We start from the raw sequence: 16012 nt of genomic DNA, 5'->3' as shown, positions 1-16012 counted from the left end.
ACTTTTTTTTATTGCTCTCTCTCATTTGAGTCTCTAGCGCTTGACTCCCCCTGCAATGCCCTTTGGTATCAGGGGAGAGACGCAGCTACCATCTCAAACAGCAGAAGCGCTGTCTGTTGTTTCAACTGGTATATACCTTGTAGTCACTCTCTCATCCCTTGTTTGATTAGACAGGGGAAAGTAGAAGTGACTCTGCATCCCTTTATCCCAGGCTTTACTTTCTTCAATTAGCACTCTGTAAATGTATTTATCCAGGTGACTGATAATTATATTACTGATAAAATGACCATGAACCTATGTCACACACAGATTAAGGCTTAAATGTGTTAATTATACTCTATATATTTAAGCTGGTTAAATTTACTGCTGGAACTATATATTTGTGTTCCTACATAGGTAATTAGAATGTAACATTTATATGCTGTTATGTATTTCTAAATATTATTGTATACACATTAACCCTTAACTGTATCTGTGACCTGTGATCTATTCACTATCACCATTCAGCGATGAATTGATCTAATATTTGTGCAATATGTTATAACTTTTTCAATCAGCACTCTAGTCTTAATTAATGCTAGATTCGGATTAAGTATATATGTGTTAATTATATCCAGCACACTATAATTCAAATGCTACACTAATCCCTAATTGTGAACACTGATCTCCAATTGTGTATATAAATCTGTGATTTATTCACTCTCACTATTACTACTCAGTGATTAATTGGCTATTAATATGTGTTTTACATGTTATGACTGTTCCAATTAGCACTTCCGACCATGCTAGATTCAGGTATAAATGTACATGTGCTATTTACATCTTATATACTATAAGCTGCCTAATCAGTTGCCAAGACTAGACAATTGTACTCAGGTCTTTGATCTTTTTAGATGAGGCTATAAGGCCGCACCAAATTAATGGTATCCACACTTATTTAGGTTCCCCTATCAATGTGTACTAAATCATTTAAATTTGGCTTTAATATTTGTGTGTGCTCTCTAGTCCTGTTTGTGATTTTTATCTGAGGAGTAAATAGTTGGGGTCCTTTTGATATTTTCGCCCCATATTACCTTGCTTAACATTAAGATGGTTGCTAATGTGTTTTAATATCTAATCACATTTAGTATATTTTCAATCTCTTCATTACATTTACAGTAACTGTAGGTATTATACACTAATCACTATATTCTATAATATTTTGAGATTGGATTGCATTTACCTAATTTACGACCATCTGTCTTTCTGTATGCAAGGTTTACATTAATTGTTTTGATCCTGATTCTAAACTGCTGATTTTTGCAGTTCTTTGTAACCACTCTTTTTGAGTGTAAATCATGCCATTTGTTATTTTCTACTTATTGTAGGTATCTTTACGAGAGAGTTTCTTTTTATGTATTATTAAATGTTAAGTTTTAAACTAATTCATTATTTCATTTACAGACTAATATCTTTATTATTTCTCTCCAAGGGTGCCCTGCCCAAGGCATATTTGTCCTTTTCTAATATATTTTTTTGCTCTCTGCATAAAAATATTTCATTTTTATTCTCTAAATACAAGGTAGTATTCAGAGTGAGCATTTAAAAGATTGTGGATCATCATCATGGATCGTCCATGTTACAGTGTGTATATCAATATCACCATATAATGTAGAATATATTAATATCAATATATAATAATATTAATTCCTTATACAACTAAAATATATATATATATATATATATATATATATATGTGTAATTACTTATCCCAGAACTAGTTTGGCCAGATAGTTTAACATACCCATAGATGGAGACATATCCCACAATACAACCTAATTAGCACTTGTTTACCTCTAGCTAGAGCCAGCCCGTATTCAAATTGAGGCGAAAAGTCCGTATACGCAATACTTTTTCGCCAATGACGTCATTTTCACCTGTTTTGACTTTACTCCGTATTCAATTTGAAGACTTTCCGCCTAGGCGCAAAGTCAATGCAATTTAATGGGCGAAAAAGTGCAGAATTGGGGTTTTGGATTGCAATGTTGCAGGAACCCCCCTGCAGCCTTCAGACAGTCCCCCAAAGGTAATCTGTGTCAAGAATTAAAAAAAAAAAAACATTTAAGAACACCCAAAAAATCTGGGGGGGGGGGGACAAAGTTAAAAACTAGTGAAATAGACTCCAGGGGGTCCCCCAAGTATGCCCCAGGTATTTTTAAGATTGCAGGTGCAGGTGGATTTTTCACAATATTTTTAACTTCAAATTAGCAACATTTAAATATGCTACCCCCCATTTTCACAAGTACCCCAAATTTGATGGGAATACCTATTTTGTCCCCAAAAAAATTGCTAAATACTATTCTTCACCACTTAACCAAAAACTCAAAACGGCACCTATCGAGCCCTTTTAAAAAGACCAAATACCTTCAGCAGGGCTGTTCGGGGGTACCCATAGTGATCCCCCATGTCTGTGAATCTTTTGGGGGGTGTCAGGCTGATTTCCCCAAATCTGACAGCACTTTCCGCCTGTTTCGGTTTCGCCGGGTGACGTTTTCGCCTACTTTCAAATTGAATACGGGGATTTGCTGGGACGCGCGTGATACTTTTCCAACTACAAAACAGATGAAGTAGGCGGAAAGTCCGGGAGGCGAAGAAGTATAGCTGGCCGAATCTAATTGAATACAGCTCATAGCCTAAATACAGGAAGGCTTTAAACAACAGCCCACAAGTTTAAACTGAGCATTAGTTTCAATTGACCAATAGGATATTCCCTTTCTGACCACACCTCCACAGGTAATAGGATAGTAACAGACAAAGACACTCTGGCAAAGACACAGGCTGGCACACACACTTGGAGGAAGACACTGAAAGATATGCCCACTCTCTGACTGATAGCCATTCCACAAGGCTAGAACAATGCAACTGCAAACGCCTGGAAAAGATGCTAAGTATCTGACTAGATAGAAATAACTTAATGGATTAATGGCATAATGATATTGGGTAATAATATCTACTGTAGTTAGTAACATGGTGATGGTTAAGTAGTTAATGTAAGTTTGTAGTGATTAATATTGTGATAATATTGTGATTCATAGTGGAATCTTTGTTAACAGCAAGGTTATCAAGCTGTAATGCTTTGGTTATGCCTTGGATAGTTTGTGTTAATCTGTTTTTAGCTTATATAGATTGTATGTAACAAGTTTGTAGTTAAAGGAATTCATATGTCTGTGTTAACAATAACATTTAATAATGTAGTGATTTGTAACAGTAGTAAGCAATATGGGTAAGCCTGTGATGTAGCATGCACTAGGCTGTAGTGTGATTTAGTCTGTTTATATGTGTTGTATACTTGTATTTTAGCTACTATATGGTGCTCACTAGAGAGATTTGATGGAGATGGAATAGTTGAACATAAGAGAGGACAGAGGAATCAGTTCATATATATTATACAATGTTATAGTATCGGAATAAGTTTGTATAGTATCATGGATGTAATCATAGGTTAGTATCAGTGTTATATCATGGAAGTTGAATTAATAACAGCTTTGAATTGGATAAGGATGACCCCCACATACCATGTGTTTAATGGAGACTGCAGTTTGTCCATGTGGTTGGTGTATGCTTTCAGTATTATGATAGGATTGTGTAATTGCAATATGCAGCATATATATTTCAGTTTAATATCAGATGGTGAGCTGTGTTAGGGCCTTGTACTATGTGCTTGATTCAAAGGAGTTGTGAATTACTAGTATTGTGATCATAGTTATAATACTATCATAGTTTTGGTGTTGTATAGTTCAAATAGGTTTGTTATAGTTATAATTATGATCATTAATGGATATATGATTTACAGAGTTACAACATTATGCAAGTTTTCTGACATTCAAAATGGAGTTTTTGTCTACGGACCATGCGGTTTGGACAATAGGACATGGGCCATACCAACCCCCACATACTCTCACCATGCCTTCTCAGCAGCCATCTTGGATGTGCTCTCTCAGCAGCCATATTGGATATGCTTTCTCAGCAGCCATTTTACATTTCTTCTCTCTTATTCTCTCTCCCCTATCTCTAATGTCAGTTGGGAGCTGATTGGCTGGCACCTTATCACTTTTCACTCTGTCTCCTAACACTGCTTAGTAAATAGACCCCATATCCTCTATTGTATTTTAACTAGTATTGTTAAGTTTAAATACTGTTTTATGAGGATTGATTTCATGAATATAAAAACACTTTATCACATCTTGTGTGCAATGTTATTAACCAAATGATCCAAATGATTTAAAAGGTATATAATTCTGGTGTACACATTTTTGCGAGTGTGTGTGTGTATATATATATATATATATATATATATTTATAACCTGATGTTAGTTATATGAGAAAAATAGAATATTTGCTTCAGATATATTGGGTTTAAGCTGGCAAATGCCGGCAGCTACAGGTAGAACAAAGCAAGACAAATACACAAGGAGGGAAAAAATAAGACCTCCTAACAGTCCTATTGCTTGGCAGATTGGTCCAATGTTCACTGTGAATTCTCTTGTGTACTGTTACGTTCAATTTTAAACTTAATTTATCAATAAATTTGCATGTACTGAGGTGACAGGGAACTGACATTTTAATTCCTCTGCTGACTAAATGAAGTTTGTACCATACTTTCCAACCATAAAGAAAGTGTTAAGTGAATGCTAAATAAAGCTTTATTAACAAATAATCTCAGGTGGACATTACATTGCTTTAGTTCCAAAATGAATCTAACAAAATTATATACATTAATTCTTAATATATGTATTGTATTATAAATACTCTTACACAGGTAATTTGCAGAAAGGGTGTTGTAACCGACTGCAGCCAGTTATATTTTTGCTTCCATTTTCTAGACACTAAGGGTGAAATTTACTAAGCATCGTCTCTGGTCTGAGATGAAATTCGATCGGCATCACATGTACATGGGAGAGTTTTTTCAAATGCTCAAATTTACGAAGAATCGTGTTTCATTGAATTCCCCACTTCCTGAGGAATACTTGGCTTTGGCTGACCAGTTGGAAGTTGTCAGCCCGGGGGACCCTGTCAAGTGTGCCCTCTGGCTGTGGCATTACACCCCACCCCCCCACTAGATGAGCTTGGTGCTGGTTCATGGAAATACAGGAGACCCCCACGCATTTATTCCCTGTATTTCCTGAACCAGGACTGGCTTTTTTATTTAATTATTATTATTATTATTATTATTAACCATTTAATGCCTGTTTTACACTCAGAACAATTCACAGATCACACTGATCTGTGCATGCTTTTGCTAAACACGCTGCTCAGGAGGGAATCTATTTTTACTTCTATTTTGCCCTGAGTGTGCTCCATTTACGATCGTGTAAGAAAATGATTCTTGGTAAATTCCTGTGTTGTATTCCTGTCTATAGAAAGTACTTGCGAGTTTGGCCGATGGTGTATATACTTCTGTTTGTTTTCAGTTCACCTGTGTTTTTCAGGGATATTCAGGCTTTGTTACCCGTGTTTGATCTGTTTTTCAAACACTGTGATTTACTAAAGGCAAACTCCCCCCGTGAATGGCATCTCAGACAGACACAATTCTTAGTAAATTTACCCCCAAGTTAGAACTGTTTTCATTAATATCATCTATGGTCTTTTCAATGAATAATGAAACAAATTGTAAACCAATTCATTGTACACAGGGCAGATCCAAAAACACTCAAAGACCGCCATGTCCAGCAGTCCTGTTGACCTTTCAAGTTTTCAGTCGTCAGGCAGTGCACAGAGTGGAAGAAGTTCTTTAGTACATGGTCATGGTGAGTATGTGTAATGATTTACTTTATCCTTTAGTACTACAGTAAAAAATACAAGGACTGAACCCCCAAAGAACTTAGTCTGTTTCTATATTCTTAAACAATTAATGATGTTTGCAATTCCTAATGACTGGCTAGTGTTAAAATTGCAATCTGCTTCTCTTATACCTTACTTGGAAAGCACACACATAGAGGGGACGCCACATTCTAATTCACCATCTGTTCCAAAGGTGCCCTGATGCTGATTGCATGGATGACTACTGGCAGCATCGGGATGATAATAGCTCGTTATATGAAGAGTGCAGCTGGAAAACCATTCCTTGGAAAGGCTGCATGGTTCCAGGTGAGATGAGATGGTGAATCTCTGTCCTAGGCCTCCAATCGTGTATTTTATTCTACTTACAGTACTTCCATATTTATTGCTGATTATAAGCTGTAAAAAAAAAGGGGAAGGGAAAGAGGTCCAAAGACCAAATCCAAGACTATAATGGAACACTCTTATAGCTAATCAGCAACTAATAAAATATAGAATATAACTTTTATTATGCTCAGACTAAAAAATGGACTAACATAACAAGCAAACACTGAGAATGGTAGGGGAAAGGTAAGATAGTGAGGAGTGTAAGGGAAAAGAATATCCCTGTGAAGGCGGCGAAATATAGGAAAGACAATACAACACAAATTCACAAAAAATATACACAATACTATACAGTATTGTGTATATTTTCTCCCCCAAAATCTCTAATCGCTCTAATCTTTTATCTATTCCATGTACCCCCTCCCTTTCCTAGATAGCTGGTCTTTGCAAGAATATACGCAGTCAGTGAAGTAAATGTCTAAAAAATAAAACATATTCTGCTATAAACACATGAATCGCATATAAATCATAGCTACATAAAGACATACAGATAACAAACAATATATCTGAAAAAAGTACATAAACACTGTTTCAGAGACATACAAACTTGTGGAGGTGCAAATTATTAGCAATATATTAGTCACCCATAATTGAATAACTGTTGATGAATCTCGTAGAGTCCCACATGCTGATACCCCAAATGTGCCCCATCCAACCCATACAGTAGATTTCTCACTGTCCCCCTGCAGCCCATAGATTTCTCACTGTCCCACTGCAGCCCATAGATTTCTCACTGCCCCCCTGTAGCCCATAGATTTCTCACTGCCCCCCCTGCAGCCCATAGATTTCTCACTGCCCCCCCTGCAGCCCATAGATTTCTCACTGCAGCCCATAGATTTCTCACTGCCCCCCTGCAGCCCATAGATTTCTCACTGCCCCCCCTGCAGTCCATAGATTTCTCACTGCCCCCCTGCAGTCCATAGATTTCTCACTGCCCCCCTGCAGTCCATAGATTTCTCACTGCCCCCCTCCAACACATAGAGCTTTATAAATAGAGGCCTGCACCTACAGTATGGGTAGCAAAGTCTGAGATATGTTTTTGTTATCTTAACTGCATAATATATCATCAGCTATGAGAATTAACATGGCAGGGGGATAGTGTCCCTTTCCCTATATAAAAGAGGTATATCTAGTGCCTAGGATGAGGTTTATGGAACCAAAGTTTGTGTGCCTACAGACGCCTATGATGTAAATCTAATGCCAGGTTCACGCTAGACGATATGTCGTCCGATACGGCGGATCGGACAACATATCGTACACATCGGCCAGTGTGTACCGGTTATGTCGCTGACTATGCACGCTCCTGCACGTCGTCCGCTGCATCGTCCATCGGACCTGCATGCAGGTCAGACGGGCGAAATCATCAGCTGTACGTACTTGACGATGCCGGCACCCCGCTGGGTCCCGTCACTGACTAGGTCAGTACACACTAGACATTGTCTACTGTTTACTGGCCTTGACGGTGGTGTATTAATTATTCATTTTAGGTGTGTCAAAGATGAGAAGAAACTTTTGAGTTTGCCCAATGTATCTGTTGTTTATGCTGAACAAACAGGTTACACCCTCTTGTGGCATCTGTCTGTCACTCCCAGTCTGAGGCACTAAGGATGCCTCCACCACCTACCACTTGCCAAGTTCAGAAGCGGCTGGTGAGGAGGCACATTCAAAATGGGGGGGTTAGCGCCACATACAGCTGGTTTGGGTAGTCAACTAGGGCTTCCCATGGACTTGCACCAGCCAGCCAGAGCATGCATAAATATTGCACTGCAACTGCTGTTAGACTTGGGCCTGAGTCTGAGTTGCTTGCTGCTGCATTAGCATCTTTTCCCGTAGTCATGTCTGCAACTTTATGCTAATATTAGCCCTGCTATACCCACTTTGTGCATGTTCGACACTAAAATCCCACTTGGTATGTTTTTAAACGCAACCATCGGTCGCACCATTAAAACTTGCCTCATGCTAGATGCGGAACCTCCATCAGAATATAGCCTCCAATGTGAGTGATTCTGAGTTCACAGCCAGTTCAGCAACACTCCAACGGCACTCTCATAACACACCCGTAAGATGGTACAGCTCTGTGTCTGAATAGCCACCACCCAGGAACAGCCAGCACATTACAGACACCCTGTGTCTCAATAGGTACCGAACTCTGTGTGTATACACCATGGGACACATGCTCCATACAAGTCTTTAGGGATTTTTCATGCATGCAAAAATCGCGGAACTCCATGAACATCAGCATGCATAACAGTAACAAGTTTTGTTATTCTGAAAAAGCTCCATAATTTGATACTTATTTCTGTTTTGGTTTATACAGACTCACATACTTCTCATGGCACTGACTGTCATTCTGACTATAATTGCATTTATCATGGTGTTTGTAAAAGTTGCTGACTGGAGTTATGTAAGTATTTCTGCCTTCTCCATTCATCACATGTAAGTCATGCAGTCATTTTAAAACATTGAAAACTGGAATGTAAATCACTGCTTACTGACGAATGGAGTTGTAAGTAGAAAAAAAAAATAAGGATCATGAGGCTTACCACACTATTTACACCCAAACTAACCATTTATAATAATGTAATATGTTGTAGTAAAGAGCAACTGAATTATTTAGATTTATTAGAATATATCGGACAATCTTTGTTTTACTTTATGGTTGATTCTAAGTTGTGTTATGGATTTTTGTATACTTGAAATATATAGTGTTGGGAGAGAGACAGACAGTCTGGATGCCAGCTGTGAAAAGACTGACAGCGGCATCCTGATGCTGAGAATCCCGACAGGGGCTCCGTAATTATCCTTACCCTCATCCTTTCACCCCCTTAACCCTAACCCTCCCTTCCTGCATCCTAACCTATCCGTCCCCCCACTCACCCTAACCCTCCCATAGTGCCTAAACCAAACCCTCCCCCCTTAGTGCCTAACCCAACCCCCCCAGTGGTGCCTAAACTTAACCCCCTGTGTCCGCTGCCTAACCCCCCCTAATGGTGCCTAAACCTAACCCCCATATCCGCAGCCTAACCCTCCACCCCCACAGCCAGCCCTAACTCCCTGTGATACCTAAACCCCCCTGTGCGGCTAGCAGCTAACCCGGCCCGCTATACTTACGTTCAGGATGCCGGCAGTCAACATCTCAACTGATGTCGGGATTCCTGACTCGGGATAACACCCCTAAATGCTAATCTGCTTTCAAAGTAGCAGTAAAAAGTACAGATCTCCAAACTTTCCAACCTGATACAATACCTACAGCAGAGGTTCCCAAAGACGGTCCTCAAGGCTCCCCAACAGTCCAGGCTCTGGAGATTTCCATGGTTGAGCACAGGTGCCTTAATTAGTACCTCAGTCAATTTGATTTAACCACCTGTGCTCATCCATGGATATCTCTAAAACCTGGACTGTTGGGGAGCCTTGAGGACCGCCTCTGGGAACCTCTGACCTACAGTATCCCTCCTGGACTCCACAAGTATAGTTCCCTAGTGCCCCAGTTCTGGACGCTGTTGAAGTAGAGTATATGATTATTACTATCCAGCTTTTTGGATGGGGTTTATTAGACTAGTATCACAAAATTAGACTTTCATATCCTATCCAAACAAAGGGTTAAAGTGATTACAATTTTCATTTTTTTTTTGGGGGGGGGGTGTTTTCTACAGCGACACCCTTGTATTCTCTTTAACACCACCATAGTCAGTGATTACAACTTATCAAGTGATGAAAAGTTTAGCTACGTATACATAATGCCATACAAGGATCGTGTTATGCTTACTTACTGACCAGATGATGCTTATGCTCTACTGGTCACACATGCGCAAGCTTCTCATATTTACCTGTTGTTGAGGGTTTTCTTTTCCAAAATCCAATACAGAGGGTAACCAAGATCACCAGACAAATGACTTTTGTACCACTCCTCCGGAGACTCCTTTTCATACATTGCAGCACTTGCATCTTGCATTGCTGCGATAAGTGGTGATGTAGCATGTCTTTTATGGTTAAGATAAGTCTGATGTTGATGCATTGGTCTCCAAATTATCATTTTTAAAAGCTGATTAAGATAACATCCACCAATTAGCAAAAGCTGAGATTGTAGTACTGGTTAAGTGCTATAACTGCACTGCATTTTGTTTTTACACAGGACGCAGGTGCCCATCCAGTCCTTGGATGTATAGTCATGATACTGTCATTCTTCCAACCAATCGCTGCTTTGTTTCGTCCAGACCCAAAAAGCAGCAGGTAAAGTTTTCTAGGAAAACCTTTTTATTCAGCTACCGCTCTGTCATCTGGATGTTCATATACCTGTTTACACAGCTGTGAGAAACCTGAAGAATAGAACATATATAATCTAATGCCCCTCAAATCTTTAATTGTGTGGCTTAGAGAGGACAGTTAAAAATCACAAAGTTCTGTAATGTGACCATCTGAACATGTATTTTACTTACAGGCGGTTCATCTTTAACTGGGCGCATAGAATCAATGCACTAGTGATAAAGATACTAGCAGGTAATCCTAGAATATTTGTGTATATCTACCTAATCTATGTCTGCAGATATGTGTTTTATTTGGATGGTAAATAATTTATCTGCTATCACTTCTAAACATACCACATTCCACCAACCTCCAGTGGCTGCTATCTTCCTTGGCCTGATTCTTTTGGACACGACCCCAACTCAATGGATGCCAAAGGTGATGGGTGGATTTTTTGCGTGGGAAGTTTTGTTCTATATTATCCTGGAGACCAATGTACATATTAAATCAAAAGGTAAGAACCCCTATGTGATATTACCACTGTACCCATTCACTGGTTGTGGAATAATAATAATAATAAAATGTGTTCATCTAAAGCAGGGGTTCCCAACCACGGTCCTCAAGGCACACTAACAGGGATAGCCATACTTGAGCACAAGTGACTTAATTAGTACCTCAGTTATTTTGATTTAACCATCTGTGCACAATAATAGATATAACTAAAACCAGTACAGTTAGTGGCCCTGATTCAGAGCCGGACGCTCTGACAGAGCGATTGCTCTGAATCAGGTCCGTCCTTCTTGTTTTTCAGAGCGGCCTCCTGGCCGCTCGCATAGCTGTGGGTAACCACCCACAGCTATAGCGAGTGGCCAGGGAGATGGTCGCGATGGTCAAGACCATCTCGACCATCTGGCATGCGACGAGACCCTTGTGGTAGAGTCTCATTGCCGCAAGCCCCAGAGTGATTTCGGCTCTAACAGAGCCGAAAACACTCCCACTGATATCACTTGTGATGTCAGTGGGGCCGGCCCCAGACGGTAGGCGTTCCCATGGGAACACCTCCGTCTGGGCAGCCACGCCCCCGGCCCGCCCACCAAAGGGGGCGTGCTGTCACTCAACATCGACTACATGCCCCCTTTGGTACGAGAACCGGAGCGACGGATTGCCCGTCGCTATCCGGGTCTCGCGCATGCGCACGACAGAGCCAACTCCGTCGTGCGCATGCGCACTGGGCCACCATCAACCCGCTTGCGAGCGCATAGCACTCGCAAGCGGGTCTGAATCAGGCTCAGTGTGCCTTGAGGACCAAGGTTGGGAATCACTGATCTACAGTATACTTTATATTAGGGATGGCCATTGACCGGTCTATGATTCATAATTAATGGTTTATGGCCAAAGTTGAATGCTTTTACCATCAATGGGGGAGAACCAAATGGTTTCCCTCTATCGATGGTACAGCATATCCACATGTTTTTTTTACATGGTGTCAAGACACATGGCATAGCTCTGCGCCTAACACCCACTAAGCCCCACCCCCAGGTTCTGATTGGCCCACGGACTGGTCAGTCAAAGAACAGGGATGAACATCAGTTGGCGAAACCATCGATGGCCATCCATTACATAGTTGGTAACCATCGATGGCAATTGCTATATCGCCATCGATGGTAACCACACCAATCATCATCCCTACCTCATACTCTACTACTGCAATTACGTTTTTGTGTCCTTTTTACTGTACTAAAATGCACCATTTTGCTGCATACGTGTAAGTTCAGTGGGTTACATATACAGTCAGGTGCATAAATATTGGGACATTGACAAAATTTTCATATTTTGGCCTCTATTCACCACCACAATGGCTTTGAAATGAAACAAACAAGATATGCTTTAACTGCAGACTTTCAGATTTAATTTGAGGGTAATTACATCCAAATCAGGTGAACGGTGCAGGAATCACAACGGTTTCTATATGTGCCTCCCACTTTTTAAGGGGCCAAAAGTAATGGGATAAACTAAACAATCCTAAATCTAACTTTCGCATTTTAATACTTTGTTGCAAATCCTTTGCAGGCAATTACAGCCTGAACTCTGGAACACATAGACATCACCAGACGCTGGGTTTCATCCATGGTTATGCTCTGCCAGGCTTCTACTGCAAATGTCTTCAGTTCCTGCTTGTTCTTGGGGCATTTTCCCTTCAGTTTTGTCTTCATCAAGTGAAATGCATGCTCAATCGGATTCAGGTCAGGGGACTGACTTGGCCATTGCATAACATTCCACTTTTTAGCCTTAAAAAACTCTTTGGTTGCTTTTGCAGTATGCTTCGGGTCATTGTCCATCTGCACTGTGAAGCGCCGTCCAATGAGTTCTGAAGCATTTGACTGAATATGAGCATATAACATTGCCCGAAACACTTCAGAATTCATTCTGCTGCTTTTGTCAGCAGTCACATCATCAATAAATACAAAGGAACCAGTTCCATTGGCAGCCATACATGCCCACGCCATGACACTACCACCACCATGCTTCACTGATGAGGTGGTATGTTTTGGATCATGAGCAGTTCCTTTCCTTCTCCATACTCTTCTCTTCCCATTACTCTGGTACAAGTTGATCTTTGTCTCATCTGTCCATAGGATGTTGTTCCAGAACTGTAATGGCTTTTTTAGATGTTGTTTGGCAAACTCTAATCTGGTCTTCCTGTTTTTGAGACTCACCAATGGTTTACATCTTGTGGTGAACCCTCTATATTCACTCTTGTGAAGTCTTCTCTTGATTGTTGAGTTTGACACATATACACCTACCTCCTGGAGAGTGTTCTTGATTTGGCCAACTGTTGTGAAGGGGTTTTTCTTCACCAGGGAAATAATTCTTCTGTCATCCACAACAGTTGTTTTCCGTGGTCTTCCGGGTCTTTTGGTGTTGGTGAGCTCTCCGGTGCGTTCTTTCTTTTTAAGAATGTCCCAAACAGTTGATTTTACCACACCTATTGTTTTTGCTATCTCTCTGATAGGTTTTGTTTTGATTTTTCAGCCTAATGATGGCTTGCTTCACTGATAGTGACAGCTCTTTGGATCTCATATTGAGAGTCGACAGCAACTGATTCCAAATGCAAATGTCACACCTAGAATCAACTCCAGACCTTTTACCTGCTTAATTGATAATGATTTGTATGTAATTACCCTCAAATTAAATCTGAAAATCTGCAGTTAAAGAACATCTTGTTTGTTTCATTTCAAAGCCATTGTGGTTGTGAATAGAGGCCAAAATCTGAAAAAAGTCCCAATATTTATGCACCTGACTCTATGACACACTCTGGGTCATATTGCTTGTGCTCTATTTGTGTTTGATTTACCATACAAGCTAATTCTTTGGAAAAAGTATAACCTGTGCTCCTAAATGGCGGCTGCTTGGTCTAAAAACAAAAAGTAATAACACACCTTTTACAATGCTATAACAAACAAATATGCTAATGTGTTATCAGCTGTATGTTAAGTAGCGTATAGGCATATATAAGGGTCTTTTAACTTCATCACCATGGTCCTTCTGGCTTTTACTCATGTTCAACTGTAATAGTACCCAAAATAAAGCCAAAAAAGCCCACAACTGGTGTATTATCCATTAATACTTTAGTAAACTTCTGGTTGATTATCTGATATGAAAAAGTAGTATAAGGTAGCACTAATAATTCTTTACTGCCCATCTTTGTCATTTAAAATGAACTCCATGAAGTCTCCATAGTGAAGTAAGTGCAATAATCAACAAGGACTTCAACTTCAAACTTGCCTCAAGTTTACTTTTGTCAAGTTGTGCACAACTGAGTACATTATGTATAGGGGAAGATTGTGGTTCCTTTATTTCCAAGGTCCCAAATCTATTGTGTAAGTCTCTTATATTTTTAGCATACACTGCTGCTCTCCTGGAGACTCCCATATTTGTGAGGAGTTCTCCCAGATTCTCAAGAGAAAAATTACCATCGTGGATCCCATCCACTTCCCCTGTAATAAGCAGAGCTGTGATGACACCATCCGCTGCAAATTTCATTACCATAGCCCAGTCCCACGTTGTGCAATGCAGTCTATTACAGTATTTTAAAACAGGTGGCAGAGTCAGGATAGGGATCATGTCACCCCATACTTGCCCCAGTACCTCATGTGTGGGATGTATTAAATGTTGGGCAAGTATTATTTATAGATACATAATTCCTGTGATCTCATAAGCTGGAAGACCTCTGGTGTTTAGCACTATAAGATTGCCAGTTTAGGGCTGTATATGAGTAGCCTAGTGCATAAAAATAAAACCCACAACTTTTATGTGTTTGTTTTATCCTCAGATATATATGAAATCACTGATGATAAGGTAAACTATTTTGTATTGTTTTTTTGCTAATAATTACTGTATTGGTTCCTGCTACACAACCTATTTATACTCTTCAATACTTTCTGTGATGCTAGTGATAGTAAGTAAGATGCAGAGTTAAGCAGGGTATTCCTCTCAGTACCAATAATCCAACTTCTCAATTATCTTTCAGTGTAATGGCTAGTGCACACAATTGTCAATGACTGTTATGATTGGAACGATCCTATGAGAACACCTGAATTGCTGCTGTGGAATTTGGCTCATCATTTTGAAATATGTTGTGCATGAGATAATCCAAACAGCAGTCAGCCCTATAAACAATTATTGGGCCGAACGATTGAAAATGGCTCTTCTGTCATAGTGTGCCAGACACTCACTGGGTCCAGCAGCACTAGGGTCCCTGTCGGCAGTGGGTAGCGAGTCCCCTGCGCCTGCTGCTAGTGTCCTACTCCCAGCTTCTCCCCGCCATTCTCATGCAACTGTAAAGTACAGTTGGCCGCAGCTCCCCCAGGAGTGCATGCACCGACCTGCAGGACGACCTAAGTGACGTCACAGGAGACTCCAAATTCAAGCCTCCTCCTATATAAGGAAGTTATTGGGTGCACTTCTGTGCCAGAGTTTAAGCTCCCAAACCTTACTCCAACGTTCCTATATCTAAGTGAACCCTACTGCTTGTTATTGACCCTTGGCTTACTCGTGGTCCCTCTCCTCCCTGGTACTGCACTTGTTATTCCGCATCTGGCCTTAGCTTCATTCCTGACCCTGATATTGTCTGAACCCTGGTACCATCTTGTCCATTTGATTCTGACCCGGCTTGTCGACTACATTTGTATGCCTTCATTGTACACCACTATATCCAGAGTACACCAGCACCTGTACTAGGGAACCAAGTCTGAGTCCAAACCTCCTTGTGGGGACCCCTGGTGAATACCGCCAACATGTTAGATTCTGCGCCTCAGTACTCGGTCTCACCCATCCTGAAGTACGGGTTTGCATCCACTATCCATCCGTGAGTTTTGCAACATCTTTGGTCTGATTATTCTATAGTGTGTACCCAAATGCATGTTGATATTAAAATGAACCTCTATATACCCCTGCCTGTACCATCTAAAACCCTTCCTATAAACCTCTAAGGATGATGCTAATTTGCATACGCAGTCATACAATAAATAGAGACTCCAGACTCAGAACATGTGGTTCCGAAGCACAA

The 16012-nt window shown here is 40.4% G+C and overlaps 1 protein-coding gene across 1 annotated transcript in view; it reads left to right on the top strand.

Moving 5' to 3' along the window:
* LOC148540742 (ferric reductase 1-like) overlaps positions 1-16012 on the top strand; it is a 66792-nt gene that overhangs the window by 39124 nt on the left and 11656 nt on the right. The window contains exons 9-15 of the mRNA XM_088481986.1: positions 5673-5786; positions 6014-6126; positions 8519-8605; positions 10334-10431; positions 10640-10698; positions 10820-10957; positions 14777-14802. Of these exons, the coding sequence (XP_088338112.1) occupies positions 5673-5786; positions 6014-6126; positions 8519-8605; positions 10334-10431; positions 10640-10698; positions 10820-10957; positions 14777-14802 (635 nt within the window). The remainder of the gene's footprint in view (positions 1-5672; positions 5787-6013; positions 6127-8518; positions 8606-10333; positions 10432-10639; positions 10699-10819; positions 10958-14776; positions 14803-16012) is intronic.

The sequence above is a fragment of the Taudactylus pleione genome, unplaced genomic scaffold (genome assembly GCF_031769625.1).
Source record: "Taudactylus pleione unplaced genomic scaffold, aTauple2 ptg000017l, whole genome shotgun sequence".
NCBI lineage: Eukaryota > Metazoa > Chordata > Amphibia > Anura > Myobatrachidae > Taudactylus > Taudactylus pleione.
The sequence above is the reverse complement of the archived record's forward strand: the minus strand, read 5'-3'. Positions and strand labels throughout refer to the sequence as shown.